Consider the following 20588-nt stretch of genomic DNA (forward strand, 5'->3'; position numbering starts at 1 on the left):
CCATTGATCATCCTTGAGATGTTTCTACAACTTGATCGGAGTTCACCTCTGGGGTAAATTCAATTGATTGGACATCATTTGGAAAGGCACATACCTGTCTATGTAAGGTCCCACAGTTGACAGTGTATGTCGGAGCAAAAACCAAACCAGGAGGTCAAAGGAATCGTCCATAGAGCTCAGAGACAGGATCGTGTTTTTGCTTTGTCATTACGGAGTATTGGGTGTAGATTGACGAGGGGGAAAGAAAACAATTCAATCCATTGTAGAATAAGGCTGTAACGTAACAAAATGTGGAAAAAGTCAAAGGGTCTGAATACTTTCCGAATGCACTGTATTTAGCTCATGTTTGAACGGCACTTAGTTTGTAACAACTTCCTGCCCTCTCACTGTAGATCACGACGACTGCACAGTACACGATACATGTAGCCAGACCTGTGTGAACACCTTTGGATCATATAGATGTAGCTGTACAGATGGATACGTCCTACAACCCAACAGAAGGTCCTGCAAAGCCAAGACCGGTAGGATGAAGGATGTAATCGTGGCTTTAGTATGCAGCATGTCTTTGGTGGAGAGCATTTACCCCTAGAATGTGTTGTTTCATGAAGTAAACCAAGGGGTTACCATCTAATCAATAGGAATTGAACTTCATGTTGGAGACTCATCTGGTGAACATGTATGTATAGCCGAACTGTAACACGACCTGAGCTATTTCATGTCTACTTGTCTTTGCTGTTCTGTGTTACTTTGCCCCCTTAGGGCCACAGCATAATGTGATGATTCAATCAGGCAACTTTACAATTGTCGCAGATAATACAAGAGGGGTGTTAAAAGGGAGACTTCAGGATTTTTGACATGAACTCATGGATACCGTTTTTATGTCGCTACATCCATATGAATGAGGTTAGAGGTAGTTTCGTGAGCCAACGCTAACTGGCGTTAGCGGAATGACTGGACGTCTATGGCATCTGATAGCTTGCTAGCACTTACAATAGACTTCCGGGCACTGCGATAATGCTAGTTAGCAATTGTGTTATTGTTAGTTAGTTACTTATTTCAAACTGCACGCAGAGACATAAAGAATGGTATCCACGAGTTCATCTGACAAGGGTAAGAAGATAAAGGGCTTCATTGCCGAAATCCTGAAGTGTCCCTTTAAAACATAACCATTAAAGGAAAGGATTTAGCAAGAGAGGGAACCCTGATTTATGACTAGCATTACTTCCATTACTCAAGTACCGTGTGAGCTAAACTTTCCTTGGACTGGTAAATCACACTCTTCATGGGTGAATAGAAGTCCAGGCCACGCACACACGCACCCACCCACCCACGCTCACACACACACACACACACACACACACACACACACACACACACACACACACACACACACACACACACACACACACACACACACACACACACACACACACACACACACCTCCTGACATTCCCATGCTTTCCGCACCCATATGTCTCCTAGGTCAATAACAGTTGTAAAACACCTGGTGACAATCCTTTGTTTACTTTCTTGCTGGATATACAGTGGTGGGCTATCCCTTAGAAAGAGATCTACAGTAGTGGGCTATCCCTTAGAAAGAGATCTACAGTAGTGGGCTATCCCTTAGAAAGAGATCTACAGTAGTGGGCTATCCCTTAGAAAGAGATTTACAGTAGTGGGCTATCCCTTAGAAAGAGATATTCAGTGGTGGGCTATCCCTTAGAAAGAGATCTACAGTAGTGAGCTATGCCTTAGAAAGAGATCTACAGTAGTGGGCTATCCCTTAGAAAGAGATCTACAGTAGTGGGCTATCCCTTAGAAAGAGATCTACAGTAGTGGGCTATCCCTTAGAAAGAGATCTACAGTAGTGGGCTATCCCTTAGAAAGAGATCTACAGTAGTGGGCTATCCCTTAGAAAGAGATTTACAGTAGTGGGCTATCCCTTAGAAAGAGATCTTCAGTGGTGGGCTATCCCTTAGAAAGAGATCTACAGTAGTGAGCTATGCCTTAGAAAGAGATCTACAGTAGTGGGCTATCCCTTAGAAAGAGATCTACAGTAGTGGGCTATCCCTTAGAAAGAGATCTACAGTAGTGGGCTATCCCTTAGAAAGAGATCTACAGTAGTGGGCTATCCCTTAGAAAGAGATATTCAGTGGTGGGCTATCCCTTAGAAAGAGATATTCAGTGGTGGGCTATCCCTTAGAAAGAGATCTACAGTAGTTGGCTATCCCTTAGAAAGAGATCTACAGTAGTGGGCTATCCCTCAGAAATAGATCTACAGTAGTTGGCTATCCCTTAGAAAGAGATCTACAGTAGTGGGCTATCCCTTAGAAAGAGATCTACAGTAGTGAGCTATGCCTTAGAAAGAGATCTACAGTAGTGGGCTATCCCTTAGAAAGAGATCTACAGTAGTGGGCTATCCCTTAGAAAGATATCTACAGTAGTTGGCTATCCCTTAGAAAGATATCTACAGTAGTGGGCTATCCCTTAGAAAGAGATCTACAGTAGTGGGCTATCCCTTAGAAAGAGATCTACAGTAGTGGGCTATCCCTTAGAAAGAGATCTACAGTAGTTGGCTATCCCTTAGAAAGAGATCTACAGTAGTGGGCTATCCCTCAGAAATAGATCTACAGTAGTTGGCTATCCCTTAGAAAGAGATCTACAGTAGTGGGCTATCCCTTAGAAAGAGATCTACAGTAGTGGGCTATCCCTCAGAAATAGATCTACAGTAGTTGGCTATCCCTTAGAAAGAGATCTACAGTAGTGGGCTATCCCTTAGAAAGAGATCTACAGTAGTTGGCTTTCCCCTTTGAAATAGTCCATAAATAATGGTCACTAAACAGTGACTGGACATTACCAGTAATTGTGAAAGTGGCAGTAAATTCAATGTCCCAATCTAGTTGAATAGTGGAATACTACCATTATAGCATGCTACTTGCACTGTAATGGTCAAAGCTACATAGACACCTGTAAAAGCCTGTCTATATCAACTTGTTACAGAGAATTAATCAGAGATTTTTGGAAGCAAATGAATGTTTGCCTGATGGGTCATTAGCAGCAAACAAGTGCTTATTATAACCTCATTCAGATGCTCTGTTTTTTGAAGTGTCTGTTGTTGGATTATATGCCGTAAGTATCCTTTAAGAATGTATGGGTGGATACTAATTTCAGTCTCTCTCTCTCTCTCTCTCTCTCTCTCTCTCTCTCCCCCTCTCTCTCTCTCTCTCTCTCTCTCTCTCTCTCTCTCTCTCTCTCTCTCTCCCTCTCTCTCTCTCTCTCTCTCTCTCTCTCTCTCTCTCTCTCTCTCTCTCTCTCTCTCTCTCTCTCTCTCTCTCTCTCTCTCTCTCTCTCTCTCTCTCTCTCTCTCTCTCTCTCTCTCTCTCTCTCTCTCTCTCTCTCAGATCCTGGGGACAGACCACCTGTGTTGCTGATTGCGAGTACAGGAACCATCACAGTCACACACCTCAATGGGTCGTCTATACCCAACCTAAAGCCATTGGATACTAATCAGACGATTCACACGTTGGATTTCTGTTACAAGGATGAATCGTTATGTTGGATCTCCTTTACAAACTCCAACGGTCAGCTTTGGTGTGCCACCATGACAAAGTTAAAAGGCTTTTCACAGATGCGAAGAGTACGGATAGGAGAGAATCTAGAGAGTAAGTTTAGTTCCAAATGATGTAGAAATATCTATCATAAGGGTATGGATGTTGCTGCTCTAACAAAAAAAGTTTGCTCTCGTCACAATGTACTTTTTTTCCATTTGGTTGTAGATGTGGAACATTTTGCCATTGACTGGCTCACAAGAAACATTTACTTTGTGGATAGAGTAAGTGGAAGAATATATGTCTGCAATGAACAAGACGACACATGTGTCACAATAGTCGATCTCGATCTGCAAAACCCTGGTGGAATTGCTCTAGACTCATTGATGGGGTAAGTTGAGAAATTGAGAAATGTATTTTATGCAAGGGTTTTCCCGTCTAAATATGCCTCAGCTTGCCATCAGCTGTTGTACTGGTACCAACACATGTTTCTGATTGATTTAAGGTTCCTTGTAGTGGAACCATATGATATATTTTCCTTTTCTAAAAGCAGCAACAGACACCACCATATTTACTTTCACATTCTACAGATTTTTATATATATATATATATATATTTTAAAACTTGAAATCAAACTGACTCAGCTCACAACATTTGACAACTCAATTTGAGTAGACCTGTATCTGTATGTGATGCAGAGCTGTACCAGTTGTCAAACCCGAGTGCTACCTCCAGCTGATAAAGAAGCTACGAGGTGTGTCCCAAATGGCACTCTGTTCTCTATATAGTGCACTACTTTTGACCAGAGCCCTATGGGCCTCGGTAAAAAAAAGTGCACTTTATAGGGAATATGATGCTGTTTGAGACAGTCTATTTTAAGGCTTAGACTTCCAAACCTGTGGTATTCCTGACTCGGATTTAAGTGGCTCCTGCACCTTAGCAGTCAGTTGCTGTTAGGAGATTGTGTTATCTTCCTGTGCCACTCACTGCACTCACACGCAACAAAGCTGCTTTGACAACATCACAGTGAGAGGGGTAATATTCCAGGACCAATGTGTTCAATTATTGATGCGATATCATCGGCAATAGATTAGTTTGCCCCTTCAGGGGAAAACGACTCCCTTCTACTCCCATGATATCTGTCAGATGACAAAAGGGAATGTAGACAGGTACTATCTAAGGATTCCATGTGTTTTCAATGGATTTCACTTAGTTCACTTCAAATGTTTTCGTGTTCTGCTTAAAATGGAGTTGGATTGTCGAAATGAATGGAAAGCGTAGAGCTGATATTGTCTCAGTCTGATACGATCTGATACATTTGTTTAGCGTAGACCGATTTACATTTTTCAAATGAGTCATTTTAGGTTTGGTATGTTTTTAATAGATGAATCATATGGGATCTTATCAAAAATAAGTGAAGGGTGAAGGTGAACTCTACATGCAGTCATACTTCTGTTCTGAAGCTCATTGTTGAAAAGAGCCTTGATGCTGAAATAAGTAATTGGTGTGGTGCATTTGGTTGACTGCACCTAGAATAGCTTTCTGATTGGTGTCATTGATTTATTTAATTACAAAACACTACTTAACTGTTCGAATGAGCTTTCAAATATGGTTGAATTGAAAACCATCCATTTTCAGCACAACATTGCATGTGATAAATTCTGTATGTGACTGGCGTGTGAAATAGGAATTACAAGGACGATTATGATTCCACAGTTTATTTCTCCACAACACCCGTTTCCCTGTTTATGGGACCGTGCACATTACTCAATGTTTCAGGTTCAACGTGATAAAGTCAAAGTGTCAGAGCTAGCGGCAAAGCTCATTCCCATCCGTAGTCCAAACTGTAGGCCTACTGCACATTGATTCTCAATTGTGGTTGGATTCTATTAAAAACACTTTTATACCCTGGGATTCAACTTGCTTTTCAGGAAAATGTTCTTTACGGATTCGGGGAGTACGGCCAAGTTGGAACGGTGCAATATGGACGGCACCAACAGGACCAGGATAGTGGAGAACAGAATAGAGAAGCCCACAGCTGTTACTCTGGACCTGGTTAGAAAGCTGGTCTACTGGGCAGATGCTGTCCTGGACTATATCGAAGTGGTGGACTACAATGGGAGCAACCGGCACACTGTTATCCATGAAAGCTCTGTAAGTACAGCGTGTGACAGTTGTTATCCTATGATCTGCCCATTTTCAATGTTCAATCGTGCTTTGCTTCAGAGAAACCATATACGATTTTACCAACGGGCATGCCAGTTAGTCTCACTTTAAGGGTAGTTTGTGAGGACTCAATAAGATAGTCCAAATGACAGAGCCTTTGGTTAAGTCGTGGAGTAGATACTCTGCCGAGTGTGGACATTCTTTGACCCTCCCTTTTTTACATAGAGACAGTGGTGACGTCCCAAATGGCATCCTATTCTGCTCTACAGAGAGAGGGAGTAGGGTTGAAAGAGTTGCAACCGATGCTACTGTACATTCCTGCTGCTGCTGTATCCCCTAGTCACAGCCTTTTCCAATGGATTAGAATGGAGTGGAGGTGCAGGCCCAGCTAGCACATTTGGCTTCCAATTGGTTCTGGGAACGAAGCCATAAGTGAAAATGTTTCCTCTTCTGGGGACACACATTTGCAGGTTGCCGGAAGGTTCCCGAGAATGTTTTATTATGGTTTTCTAAACGATAGGTTATTTGAAGGTAACTAAATCATGTTCTGAGAACGTGTTTCAAATAAGACTTTTAATGACACTGCTAGCTTAGTCTTGAACTCCAAGCACAGAGAGGACATGCAAACACATGTCTTCTTTATTGTGGCACGGCATCGGTGACATTCAAACCTTCTGTTTTCTATCCGTGGAATTATTCCACTGTGAAACCAGGATGGAGCTAGTGTAGCATGCCGTGTTTTATTTAACTCATACGAAGCTGTTCATTTTAGTCGAATCAAACAGACCCCATTTCAAAGGAAACAATCACTTATTAGGATCAGGTTGTGGCTAATTACACAGCTTAAATAGAACCACGAGGAAACCTGTAGAAAACATTAGGCTGAAGTACTGAAATTCCCACAGAGAAACATGGTTTCTTCACATTCTCTGAACAATTTGAGAACATTACTTTCAATAGAACCACGAGGAAACGTTATGCTGATTGTACAGAAACTCCCACCTAAGAAACATATGGTTCTCAGAATGTCATGTGCAAGCTGGGTGTCCTGCACCATTCCAAGAAAATAGTTGGAATCAGTGAGGGGAGGACAGCTCATAATAATGTCAGGAACGGAGTGAATGGAATTCCACCTATTCCACTCCAGCCATTACCAAAAGCCCCCCCCCCCCCATTAAGGTGCCACCAACCTCCTGTGGTTGGAATATTGGATGTAAAATCAACCATAGGACAACCACTTTCTCACCGAGCTCTAAGAAACATATGGTTCTCAGAACGTTATGTGCTTGCTGGGGGCAAAGGTGTTTACCTGGGGATTAAGTTGAGATGAATGAAACATATAAATGCAGCCCAGCGTTGCTCTATAGCACTGTGCCTCTCTTTCCTCTTGTCACTACTGCTCTCTTTGTCTCCCAGTTGCTGCACCTCCACGGATTATCACTCTTTGAAGATTATTTGTTTGCAACTCACACCGAGCCATCTAAAGGGACAAAAGCGGACATTTTACAGATAAATCGGTTTAGCGTAGCAGACGTTCAAACTGTAACCACCGTGGAGAATTCTGTGGGAATACGTGTTTACCAGAAACTCACCCAACCAACAGGTAAAAAGAAAATATAGTGTTTCTTGCATGTGTAGAAGATAGCTGTGTGTGTTTGTGTGTGTGTGTGTGCACGTGTGTATGTGTGTGTGTGTGTGTGTGTGTGTGTGTGTGTGTGTGTGTGTGTGTGTGTGTGTGTGTGTGTGTGTGTGTGTGTGTGTGTGTGTGTGTGTGTGTGTGTGTGTGTGTGTGTTGTTTGTCTGGTATCTACCCTCGTCTCCTATCTCTCTCTGCAGTCAGGACTCATGCCTGCGATCCCGATCCGTCCGGAAGAAAAGGAGGATGCTCTCACATGTGTCTGCTCAGTGGAAGTTACAAATCCCGATCCTGCCGCTGTGGAACAGGCTTTGTACTGGGCAGTGACAGACAATCCTGCAAGAGTAAGTTCATATTAGGGCATATTATGTCCTGTGTTGACGGTCATAGTGTCAGTCAGAGGCAAAGTAGCTTCTATAATTAGTGACAGCGCCCGCGCGACCCAAACGTCTGCAACTTTGCTCCAGCCTGCTCCTCTGTCAGGTCTACTGAACATCACATCTAGTCAACCCAAACAACATCGCTAATGACTGGTGAAAAGCCCAAATTCATCTTTGTTTTGGTCGGCTTCAATGCGTCCTGTTAACTTTGTCTCAAGCGTTGCTTTGGCACAGGCTCGTTTTTGGAGTAAGGGATTGATTGATTTGATGAGGTCTAATCAGCCGACCGAATTCTTGCTTTAATTTAGGTCATTGTAATTACCTTATTATTCTTCTCTTAGGATACAATTTTTAATTTCCTGTGTCGGATGGAAGAAAAGCGAATCATGTAAATGAATTACACACTGGCAGTGTTCAGGGTAAAGAAGATTAATCGCTGGTGGTTTGTTTACGTAATATTCATAACGCTTCCTATAACCACCCTCTTCATAATGCATTATAACCTCCCTCTGCAGAGCCTATGAATGAGGTATTCCTGTTCTACGGACGAGGGAGACCCGGTGTCATCCGAGGCCTGGACCTGAATAGCAAGTCGGAGGCCGAGCACATGGTACAGATTGGCAATCTTGTAAACCCTCGGGCGATCGGCTTCCATGCAGAGACCAGCCACATATACTTTGCCGACACAACCAGCTTTCTGATTGGCCGACAAAGACTGGATGGGACCCATCGAAAAACGATCCTTAAAGATGGTCAGTGCATTCAAATGGTTCTGTTTGTTAGGTAACAACTTCAAGTGACCTTGAGATGAGATATTCCAGATGTTGACAAAAAATAGCACCTTTTAAGTTAATGAATTGAGAATCATGCCAATCACATTATGTGAGGGTTAAACACATGTGGACAGACGCAGGTAACATAAGATTGTATCATAGCAGTCGTCAACAGACTGTGAGATGCGACGACTTACGAGGAACTCTCTTCTGGTGCTCAGATATTTTGGACAAATCACAATTTCACAGGTGTTCGCATCTTTCAAATTTTGGAATGGGCTCCTGAGTGGAGCAGCGGTCTAAGGCACTGCATCTCAGTGCAAGGGGCATCACTACAGTCCCTGGTTTGAATCCAGGCTGTATCCAGCCGTGATTGGGTCCCATAGGGCGGCGCCCAATTGGCCCAGAGTCGTCTGTGTTTAGCCCGGGTAGGCCGTCATTGTAAATAACAATTTGTTAACTGACTTGCCTAGTTAAATATATATATATATAATTTGGCCCATGCTTTGGTTGAGTTTCCGATTAGAGGGGATGGAAACGTCTCTAGTCTCGTTAGTATATTTTCTCATACAACTCCCCCAGAACATTATCGAGCATCTGAAGAAATTATGCAAGATTTTAGTTCTGGGATTATGTGAGTATAGAAGTCCTTTGTCTTCTTTACATCCCTGGCATGTACCTGTACACCTCTGTACACAAATGAATCATAGGTTATTCATACTTTCAAAGGTCTTAAAGTTGGGTCCCCGAATTAGGTCAATCTCTAATACCCAAAAGCTTTCTGTGTAAGCAGCACTATTTTGCATGACTTTTGTGTTGTGTGTGATTAATATATCTGCTACAATAGATTCTAGAACAATGCTTTGGGGTTTTGATTCCATTAACGAGGATCTGGAGACAGTGATAGATTACGCTCCTGCAGGGATGATCAAGTAGAGGATAACAACAGCATTACATTTTTTTTGACTCACATCCTGTCCTAGACCTTGATAACGTGGAGGGGATCTCAGTGGACTGGATAGGGAACAACTTGTACTGGACAAATGACGGCTACAGGAAAACAATCAACGTTGCCAGATTGGAGAAGGCTGCACAAACAAGGAGAACTCTGTTAGAAGGAGATATGTCTCACCCCAGAGCGATCGTGGTGGACCCTCTGCACAGGTGAGTGTGTCTTTTACAGTTGACACCCTGATAAGATCTCCTTATGTTGTGACGTTTCAATAGATATTGGTTTGTACGTAAGATGCCAGGACCCAATTTTGGTACTGTTTTGAGTAAATTGACTCTGGCCGGGATTCAATCCGATCAGTGGTAGATTCGCGTTATAGCGCGCTTGACATTTAAAGGTCATTTTCACTTGAGACGACACATGCAGCATTTACCTGAATGCGGTCTCAACAAATGCTGAAACATTGCCTTGAAAATGTGCATAGCCAACAAAGTGCGACCTAAATCTCCATCTGAGGAAAGGAGCTGAGTTTGGACACATTTTTCAGTCAGTTAATTATAAGAATGAGCTTAAAGGTGAAATGGAATGGCAAAAATGTAAGTAGTGTGTTGCTCTCTGGTATGAGAGGCTTAACAGTTTCAGAGCAGACTAGAGTGTCTGCTGCTTTTCGGGAACTTTAGAGTGATTCGATATTCACACATTTGGTGTCATGTCTAAAAAAATATATATACACTGCTCAAAAAAATAAAGGGAACACTAAAATAACACATCCTAGATCTGAATGAATGAAATATTCTTATTAAATACTTTTTTCTTTACATAGTTGAATGTGGTGACAACAAAATCACACAAAAATGATCAATGGAAATCAAATTTATCAACCCATGGAGGTCTGGATTTGGAGTCACACTCAAAATTAAAGTGGAAAACCACACTACAGGCTGATCCAACTTTGATGTAATGTCCTTAAAACAAACCAAAATGAGGCTCAGTAGTGTGTATGGCCTCCACATGCCTGTATGACCTCCCTACAACGCCTGGGCATGCTCCTGATGAGGTGGCGGATGGTCTCCTGAGGGATCTCCTCCCAGACCTGGACTAAAGCATCCGCCAACTCCTGGACAGTCTGTGGTGCAACGTGGCGTTGGTGGATGGAGCGAGACATGATGTCCCAGATGTGCTCAATTGGATTCAGGTCTGGGGAATGGGCGGGCCAGTCCATAGCATCAATGCTGACACACTCCAGCCACATGAGGTCTAGCATTGTCTTGCATTAGGAGGAACCCAGGGCCAACCGCACCAGCATATGGTCTCACAAGGGGTCTGAGGATCTCATCTCGGTACCTAATGGCAGTCAGGCTACCTCTGGCGAGCACATGGAGGACTGTGCGGCCCCCCAAAGAAATGCCACCCCACACCATGACTGACCCACCGCCAAACCGGGCATGCTGGAGGATGTTGCAGGCAGCAGAATGTTCTCCACGGCGTCTCCAGACTTTGTCACATCTGTCACATGTGCTCAGCGTGAACCTGCTTTCATCTGTGAAGAGCACAGGGCGCCAGTGGCGAATTTGCCAATCTTGGTGTTCTCTGGCAAATGCCAAACGTCCTGCACGGTGTTGGGATGTAAGCACAACCCCCACCTGTGGACGTTGGGCCCTCATACCACCCTCATGGAGTCTGTTTCTGACCGTTCGAGCAGACACATGCACATTTGTGACCTGCTGGAGGTAATTTTGCAGGGCTCTGGCAGTGCTCCTCCTGCTCCTCCTTGCACAAAGGCGGAGGTAGCGGTCCTTCTGCTGGGTTGTTGCCCTCCTACGGCCTCCAGCATGTCTCCTGATGTACTGGCTTGTCTCCTGGTAGCGCCTCCATGCTCTGGACACTACGCTGACAGACACAGCAAACCTTCTTGCCACAGCTCGCATTAATGTGCCATCCTGGATGAGCTGCACTACCTGAGCCACTTGTGTGGGTTGTAGACTCCGTCTCATGCTACCACTAGAGTGAAAGCACCGCCAGCATTCAAAAGTGACCAAAACATCAGCCAGGAAGCATAGGAACTGAGAAGTGGTCTGTGGTCACCACCTGCAGAACCACTCCTTTATTGGGGGTGTCTTGCTAATTGCCTATAATTTCCACCTGTTGTCTATTCCATTTGCACAACAGCATGTGAAATTTATTGTCAATCAGTGTTGCTTCCTACGTGGACAGTTTGATTTCACAGAAGTGTGATTGACTTAGAGTTACATTGTGTTGTTTAAGTGTTCCCTTTATTTTTTTGAGCAGTGTATATACAGTGAGTATACCAAACATTAGCAACACCTTTTGCCCTCAGAACAGCCTCAATTCGTCGTGGCATGGACCCTACAAGGTGTTGAAAGTGTTCCACAGCGATGCTGGCCCTTGTTGACTCCAATGCTTCCCACAGTTGTGTCAAGTGAGCTAGATGTCCTTTTGGTGGTTGACAATTCTTGATATACACGGGAAACTGTTGAGCATAAAAAAACCAGCAGCATTGAAGTTCTTGACACAAACCGATGCGCCTGACACCTACTACCATACCCCGTTCAAAGTCACTCAAATCTTTTATCCTCCCCATTCACCCTCTGAATGGCACACATACACAATCCATGTCTCAATTGTCTCAAGGCTTTAAAAACCCTTCTTTAACCTGTCCCCTCCCCTTCATCTACACTGATTGAAGCGGATTTAACTAAGTGACAACAGTAAGAGATCATAGCTTTCTCCTGGATTCATCTGGTCAGTCTATGTTATGGAAAGAGCAGGTGTTCTTAATGTTTTGTATACTCGGTATTATTTGGGCTAACTTATCTATCTCTCTATGCTAGACCATCACATTGATAATGAATTTCTTCTGGTTTTCAGCTGGATGTACTGGACAGACTGGGAGGAGGATGAGGTGAACGATAGTGTTGGCAAGATAGAGAAAGCCTGGATGGATGGATCCCACCGGCTGGACTTTGTCACTTCAGGCATCCTGTGGCCTAACGGACTCACCCTAGACCATGGCTCCAGTAACATGTACTGGTGCGACGCTTATTATGACCACATCGAGAAAATCTCCCTCGACGGTACCCACAGAACGGTTAGTAAATGAGTGAGTGTTCTTTTCTACTGATCAACAAATATGCATAGTATCAATTGAATATGTACAGTTATTTTCAACATTTGTATGGTTGCAAATACATGACCTCATCAAAAAAAAGTCACTTTTAACTGTGAATTATTGTCTAACATGTTCTTTGTTTCTTTTATCCAAAGGTGGTGTATAACGGCAAAGAATTAAACCATCCCTTTGGAATTTCCCTGCACCAGAATTCAGTTTTCTGGACAGATTACATGAACGCCTCTATTTTCCAACTGGACTTGCAGTCAGGGCAGGTTGCTCTTATGAGAAGCGAGAAACCCCCTCTTTTTGGGATATCTGTGTACGATGCTCAAAGGCAGCAAGGTAAATACACCCTCACACTATCATTGTCATGCACCAAAACTATTTAAATACAAGACTGGCTCACTTTCTTTGTAATATAAACATATCAGAGACTAGGGGACATACTCATTATGTACAGGATCCCTGTGACTCTCAACCCTGTCAAACCAGTTTTTTCAGTATATCAACCCTGATGAGATGGTGAACTGAGAGGACCGTTGACGAAATTACAACACTGAGAATGGCTGAAGTACTAAACATGGACTTTGCTCCAGCCAGGGGGTTTGAAATGCATGACAGTAAATACATCAGAAGATTCTCTTTTTGATTTTTCCCTTTTACGCCGGACAAAGTTGAATGACTGTTTAACGGATGCTCCACCGCCTCACCTTTCTCCACACGTCCGGGGAAAAAATCTGGTATTCTTTTTTTGGCCAATATATGCGTCTCTTTGCTTATAATGCACTGTCCGCTCTCGGCTCTATGAGCCGGCTCTTGTTGGTGAACGTTGGGAGCCGGCTCGCATATCAGAAGAGCTGAATCTATGTCTAAGAATCTATTTTTAAAATAAGATCTGAATAATCAAAAGATTTAAATGAATAGAATTAACTAATTCAAAGAATGAAAAAATAACTAAAATAATATAGACCTAAATGCTCAAGCGCACACACATTCGTTCTGACTGTCTGCTCAGACTAACAGCCTCACCTGTTGTTCCTGTCAATCAGACATGCAGTGTCAACCAATGAACCAAAGATGCGCGAGGGAGGGCCGAGCCAACTCACTCACAGTCACACACTTAGCAGCCGTGGAGAGAGAGGAAGGACAGCTTTGAAAACAACTGCTGGAAAATGATTCGGAAGCACAGTAGCATTTGGATGCATTTTAATAATGTAGACAATGTTAGAGCACAGTGTGGAATTTGCCAAAACAAAATCTCATATAAAGCTGGTTCTACGCACAACCTACACCGGCGTATGCGAACTGTGCACCCAACTGTGAAGCTAGCTGTAGTGGAGCTTCGAGAAACTAGCAGGCCTGCTATAGTGATAGTGGTGGAGCCAGCACCTCCACATGTGAATATGTATCCACTGAGTCAAGTAGGCCTACTCCACGACCCACAGCAACGCAGTCGTCTGTGGCACAGTTCATGCCAAAGTCTATGTCTGTAGCAAAACAAGGCCAAATTGATATTGCATTGGCTAAAATGATTGCCACCGATTTTCAGCCATTTTCGATCGTGGAGGACAGAGGTTTTAGAAATTATAGTAATAGTCTAAGTCCAATGTACACAATTCCAAGCAGGAAAACCCTTTCAAAACTCCTGTGTCAGGGTCTGCAGTGAATCACAGCCAGTCGCCAGAGAGAAGCAAATGTAACCACAGGACATGTGACAGAGTTGATGGACACCCTATGTTCATCAATGGACAGAAATGGAATATAATCATGTGCTATCAGAAACCGCTGCACTTGACCCCAGGTTTAAGAAGTTAGCCTTCGGTGATGCCAGAGCGATTGATGAGGCTCTTCAAAGAATAACCTCAGCAGCAGGGAGGGACAGGCCCAGCAGTCAGCTGGCTCAGGCACCAGGGCAACAGGAAGAAGAGGGATCAGATGGAGGAGAAGCACCAGCAGTAGTGCTGCTGTTTGGATGCTGTTTGACGAGAGAGCAACTGGGGATGCAGCACGAAGGAATCACACAGCAGATGCCATAATAGAGGTCCGATCCTTTTTTGGAGAAGCCCCTTCTCCAAAGATCTGCATTAGGGGCCAAATCCGTTCCCTCTGAGAGGGTCTTCTCGAAAACGGGACAAATAATTACTGAGAGAAGAAACCGCATCAGCCCCTCGAAAGTGAGGCAGCTTGCATTTCTGAATGCAAATGTCTCATAAAAGCAAAATATGGTCAGCATTTCTGTGTGCTGCTGGTTATAACATGGCACTAAAGAAGAGAGAGAAAAGGGGGACCAGTTTAATGTTTTAAGTGGGATTCGGCAGTTTTGCACATTGTTCTTTATTTTTCTTTGATATGGTGCAATATTCTATTATTATGTTGTTCAGATTGTATTCGTTTTGAATTGTTACATTTATATTTACTTTGTTTAAATACATTTAAAAAAAGTTATACTTTAAATGCTGTTCAGATTGTATTCATTTGAATGGTTGTTGTTTTAACGATAGTTTAATAGTCAAACTATCGCAAACTGTTTGACTTACAAAAATACAAAACAATGTAAAAAAAAAAATGTATATTATTTAAAGAGCCGTTTGGGAGCCAAAAGAACCGACTCTTTTTGGTGAGCTGAGCCGAACTAGCAGGTTCACTAAAAAGATCCGGAATGCTCATCACTATCGCTCTCCCTTGATTCTTTCCCAAATTGACGCCCAAGAGACCAAACAGTTCTCAGATCACACGCTCAGATCATGTTTAAGACTCGGATTGGACAGTGAAACACACACGCTCGCACCTGCAGGCGACGTGCAGATGTTTAATTTCTCTCTCATACAGTCATGGCTGAAGCCAGCACAAATTCCTACTAATTTATGTGTCCAGGTTAAACGTGGGACGTCCCTCACTATAAACAAACAGTTGGTTAAATTCATGGTTATTGCATCATTTTCAGATCTATTAGTAGCGAGTAATAGACGAAACAACAATGTAATTTAACCAATTGACTGGCCAGCGATCAGGGCATTCATCAGCAAAGACGCCGTACCAGCTGATAGTATTTTGGACAACCAAATTGAACTAAACATGATTTATGAAATCGAAGTGTGTCAGCTGTATGGTGATTTGCGATTCATAACTTACATTTTACTGGTACTACCAGTAGTAGTAGGCCAACCGATAACACCACGACGGAATGCGTTTGAAGTGATGATGCGCGGCCGAGGACCGCTAGCGTGTCCAGCAAAGTACATCGCCAGTTGCACGCACGCACTGCGCAGATCCGCAGGCGTGCGCTTTTCGTGGCAGCCAGACGGGACAATCGAAGGAGGATGCGGTGAACAAAGTTACTGGGCTTGAATTCAGTCACGCTTGCTCTATGTAGGTTGATGCTTCTAATTGTGCATGTTTTCGCTCGCTCGCCTCACTTTTCTTGGGAGAAAATCCGTTCAACAGTGAATCCATTTTTGTCTGGCCTTAGCATATTTTACGTGCCACAACTCCGCCACTCAGGCTCCTAACAGTAGGGGGTCAGGCATATTTTATTCGTGTCTGGTGCTACCTGCTCTCTAACAACCAAACCTCTCATAGCCACCGAGGGCGAGCCATGAACAAAGACAGAGACCAACGATTGATTCAATGAGAATTGAAGCTGAGACTGTCCGTTAACAGCTACTTATAGTAACCCCGGGCCATGTTTTCAGACTCTGCGCGGGGGTTGTCATGATAACAGTCATTGGTTGGCACATTGATGCACCTGTCTGTACTGTCTCTCACTACCTCGAAAGGAACGCTGAACTCAGCTGGGTGCCACCCACCCTCAGCCTTTACAGCGTGTTCATATGCCTTGTTTTACCTCAGCCTTCCTCCCTCCTTTTAATTTTTTTTTTTTTTTTTTTTACAAACTCTTCATATCCCTACCTCGCCAAATACAGTTTCATCGACATCAAGGAGGATGTCAAATGATCCGTCAGACACAGTGTTCCGTTTTCATCTGATGTTGCCGCTCTCGACTTTTTATAGCAGTGGGGTTTGGATGATTCTGCCTTTGGCTGAGTCATGTAAACAGTCGCTCTGACTGGCACGCGGATAGGAATACAGACATTACGCCCTTTTAATCTATGGAAGTTTTGAATATAGTATTTGGTATAATAGCATCATTGTAACTAGGATTTTATATATATGTGTTACAGTTTTGAGTCACGTTATTGTCTTCCTAATATGTTGCATTGTAAAGGCTGCACCTGCAAAAACAATGATTGGATTTAGCCTACTTTGGTTTATCTAATTGATCTTTAGGTGACAATGCGTGTGGGGTTAATAATGGCGGCTGCGGGAGCCTGTGTCTGGCCATTCCCGGTAGCAGAGTGTGTGCCTGCGCTGACAACCAGTACCTGGACACGAATAACCTCACCTGCTCCTGTAAGCCCTGTCGAATACACTCTTGTCTCAAACATACAAGGCCCGTTCAGCCTGACACTCCACATCAATGACCAAGGCAATCAATAGGAATAAATGACAGCAGATAAGATATGCCCATGTAGAACTCAATATGCAAGTACTGATTTTTCAATGCCAGCATGCGTATAACATAAAATAAATGTGTCATCAGTTGTGGCTCTTTTGAGGAATATGTTCTGCGGAGTGTGAAGGTGAGCCAGCAAGTGGATGTGTGTGTGTGTGTGTTTGCTTGCAGCCACATTGGGTGATTCAGGGGACCACGGGGAGCCACAGAGATGTGGGAATGAAGAGTTCCAGTGTAGGAACCGGCGTTGTGTCCAGGCCTCTTGGAAATGTGATGGGGACGATGACTGTTTGGACGGAAGTGATGAGGAACCGCACATCTGCTGTAGGTCTTATTCTGCGTGTTAGAAAACATATCATTTTGCATTTATGGAAAATAGGACATGTCCCAGAGACTGATTCCAAAGGAAAAAATCATTAAGTTGAAATTAGCAACATACATCAATCATCTATGCAAGACTGAAATCGCTAGGCTGACTTTTTCTGTCATGCTTTCTAGCTAGCTATCCAATATCTATGATCAAAATAAATTGTATTTGTCACATGCGCCGAATACAACAGGTATTACAGTGAAATAGACCTTACAGTGAAATGCTTACTTAATGCTTACTTACAAGCCCTTAACCAACAATGCAGTTTTAAGAAAAATACCTAAAGAAAAATAAGAAGTTAAAGTAACAAATAACGAACACATTAATATGATTGCATGACAGTTTACGTCAAAGACTAAATATCAAAGCAATTTTTGCCCATCATCACAGATAATCGTAGTTGCCCTGCGGATCAGTTCAAGTGTCTGAACAACCGCTGCATCCCCAAGAGGTGGCTCTGTGACGGGACCAACGACTGTGGGAACAACGAGGACGAGTCCAACTTCACCTGCTCTGGTATGCCGCTGTCTGCTCTACTTAGAGGCCCGTCTAGCTCATATGGACCAGGATGCAACTGCCAGATTCCATGTTGTAGAACAAACTTTAGTGATCTCCAAGTTTCTCCAACCAGAGAGTCATTTGGGAAAGGTTCTGTCAGAGCAGAGGCCATTGGAGAATACTCAGAGAGGAGGTGACAACTCTTACACGACTTAAACAAGCACTACTGCATGATTTCCCGTGCTGGTGAGGGACGCGTATGTCAAAGATTCCCAATGGCCTCCGTGCTACTGCACATCATGAATGTATCTATACACTGGGATAATTCATCATCTTCTCCATCCAGAAGACTTGACCAGGATATGCACACCTCCTCTGGGGGTTTTGTTAGGGGATGTAGATGAGAAATGTTTTTGTTTCACTTCATCCTTATCAAGGTGTTTCAGTTGCCAGATGTTGACACAATGCCGATCCTGAACACGGATAGGATGATTCCATAAGAAAGAAAATGGCGATTTATATGAATGATATCCTGGTTTCAATTTTTTATTTTTTAACGTTCACTTTTTATTCTCAGTCTAAGGCACTGCATCTCAGTGCTAGAGGTGTCACTACTACAGACCCTGGTTCAATTCCAGGCCGTATCACAACTTGCCGTGATTGGGAGTACAATAGGGCGGCGCACAATTGGCCCAACGTCGTCCGGGTTAGAGTTTGGCCTCAGTAGGCCGTCATTGTAAATAAGAATTTGTTCTTAAACGGACTTGCCTAGTTAAATAAAGGTTAAATAAAAAATAAAATATATGCAACACACATGGCCTGCTGGCTCTCTATGCGGAATCAAATGTTATAGAACATGAACAGTAAATGTAAAAGATCAGACATTACTTAAAAATGTCCCGTGCTATAATGGTGTGGATTCACTCACTGAAATAGGCTAGGCCTAGTCAATGCACTTTATTTAAGTACTTATTAAGACCATACTGGTAATGAAAAGCACTAAATTACTGTTGCATAATAGAATAGAAAAATGTAACTTTTCTAATGGGAACTTCGGTGTAGTAAAATAATGTTATAAAAATGATATTTTATAATTGCTATTAATGTTTTCAGCGGGATCATGCCAAGCTGACCAGTTCTCCTGTGAGAACGGGAGATGCATCCCAGAGTCCTGGCGTTGTGACAGGGATGACGACTGTGGGGACCACTCTGATGAGACCGCCTCTTGTGGTGAGCTTCTGGACACGTTTCCATTAAAAGGCTCAATAAAATTAAATAAAGTCACAGCTGTGTTGAGATATTCATACTGGCATACTACTTAGAATGAAGAAGTCCATTGGACAAGACATTCTTCGTGATATGTTAGCCTGGGCATTTTCTTAACCCTCCAGCCGTGACAAATCAATGGGTTTTTCCCTCCTTTGGTTCCTTCCACTTGGATAGGTTGACTTAAATCGAAATGATATCAACATTAGCCTAACATTTCAGAAATCATTCGCAATGTTTTTGAGACTTTTTCTATCGTCGCATTATGTCATTCCACTGTGAGCCTTGTATTTTACCTACCCATCATGTTAATTCAATTTAGCATGTCGGCTACCCTCTGGGCACGCTCTGACAACCTCTGGAGCAGACAACACAACATGACGATGGAGAGAAAGGCTTTTAATATTTAAAATATGAAATAGCTGGGACTCTCCCTGTCATGAGGGGGATAATTATTTCTTCCTTCTCTGAAACAATAGCATGCATGGGCTTTCAAAGATGTAGATCAGGGATTGGCACCTGGCTCAACCCCAACCCTTCCTTGCTGTTGAGAGTTAGTACCCAAGATGCAATTTTGAAATTTGGTTGTATGCATCAGCAACTTTTCTCTTGTTATGTCAGTCACTGACAGTCACACAGTTAGCCATGTCGGGCTAATATTTTTATATTGATAAGTTAGTCTAGGGACCAGCTATCTAAACTTGTCGTGATCATGGTCAAATTATAGACCGGGGGACCCCCATGGATTTTGTTAGTCACTCTCACTCAGATATCATATTCAAAACGGGAAACATTTCTCGCCAAACGTATGGTGAAATGTATAGATGTGCAGGAAATTATCTGTAACTCTGCTGATGCTGTTGATGTAGGGCCGGGACCAGCCTTTCAACGCATTTCATGGCTACAGATGTGAGTGCTACGGGGTCGTAATCAATTTGGCGTGTTACCTTGGCGTTCTTGGGCACAGGGGCTATGGTGATCTGCTTGAAACATGTAGGTATTACAGACTGGGTCAGGGAGAGGTTGAAAATGTCAGTGAAGACACAAATGCAAGTTCAAACAGGCTCAAAGACACCCACGACACATGCACATGAACCCCAAATGACCCTTTCCCCAGGTCAGGTAACCCACAATGTGAATACACCCTCTTCTGGCGAGGATACATCTAAAATGACTGTAAATCACCATCACCACAGAGTTGTTAAACCAAAGTAATGTAATGTAATCGGATATCACCTCTCTACACTTGTTTTAGATAAGAGGGAAAAGTAACAGGCAGTAGGACACTGTCTGCAAAACAATCGGCAAGGACAATTTGAACCTTCTGTTACAAAATGTAGCTGTGAATGATA

The 20588-nt window shown here is 43.1% G+C and overlaps 1 protein-coding gene across 1 annotated transcript in view; it reads left to right on the top strand.

Moving 5' to 3' along the window:
• LOC118369980 (low-density lipoprotein receptor-related protein 1B-like) overlaps positions 1–20588 on the top strand; it is a 162167-nt gene that overhangs the window by 15792 nt on the left and 125787 nt on the right. The window contains exons 4-17 of the mRNA XM_052498892.1: positions 393–521; positions 3403–3663; positions 3778–3940; positions 5481–5703; positions 7132–7318; positions 7552–7695; positions 8247–8483; positions 9488–9668; positions 12346–12565; positions 12742–12931; positions 16877–16999; positions 17274–17426; positions 17863–17988; positions 19084–19200. Of these exons, the coding sequence (XP_052354852.1) occupies positions 393–521; positions 3403–3663; positions 3778–3940; positions 5481–5703; positions 7132–7318; positions 7552–7695; positions 8247–8483; positions 9488–9668; positions 12346–12565; positions 12742–12931; positions 16877–16999; positions 17274–17426; positions 17863–17988; positions 19084–19200 (2454 nt within the window). The remainder of the gene's footprint in view (positions 1–392; positions 522–3402; positions 3664–3777; positions 3941–5480; positions 5704–7131; positions 7319–7551; positions 7696–8246; positions 8484–9487; positions 9669–12345; positions 12566–12741; positions 12932–16876; positions 17000–17273; positions 17427–17862; positions 17989–19083; positions 19201–20588) is intronic.

Source organism: Oncorhynchus keta, chromosome 37, assembly GCF_023373465.1.
Source record: "Oncorhynchus keta strain PuntledgeMale-10-30-2019 chromosome 37, Oket_V2, whole genome shotgun sequence".
Classification (NCBI taxonomy): Eukaryota; Metazoa; Chordata; class Actinopteri; order Salmoniformes; family Salmonidae; genus Oncorhynchus; species Oncorhynchus keta.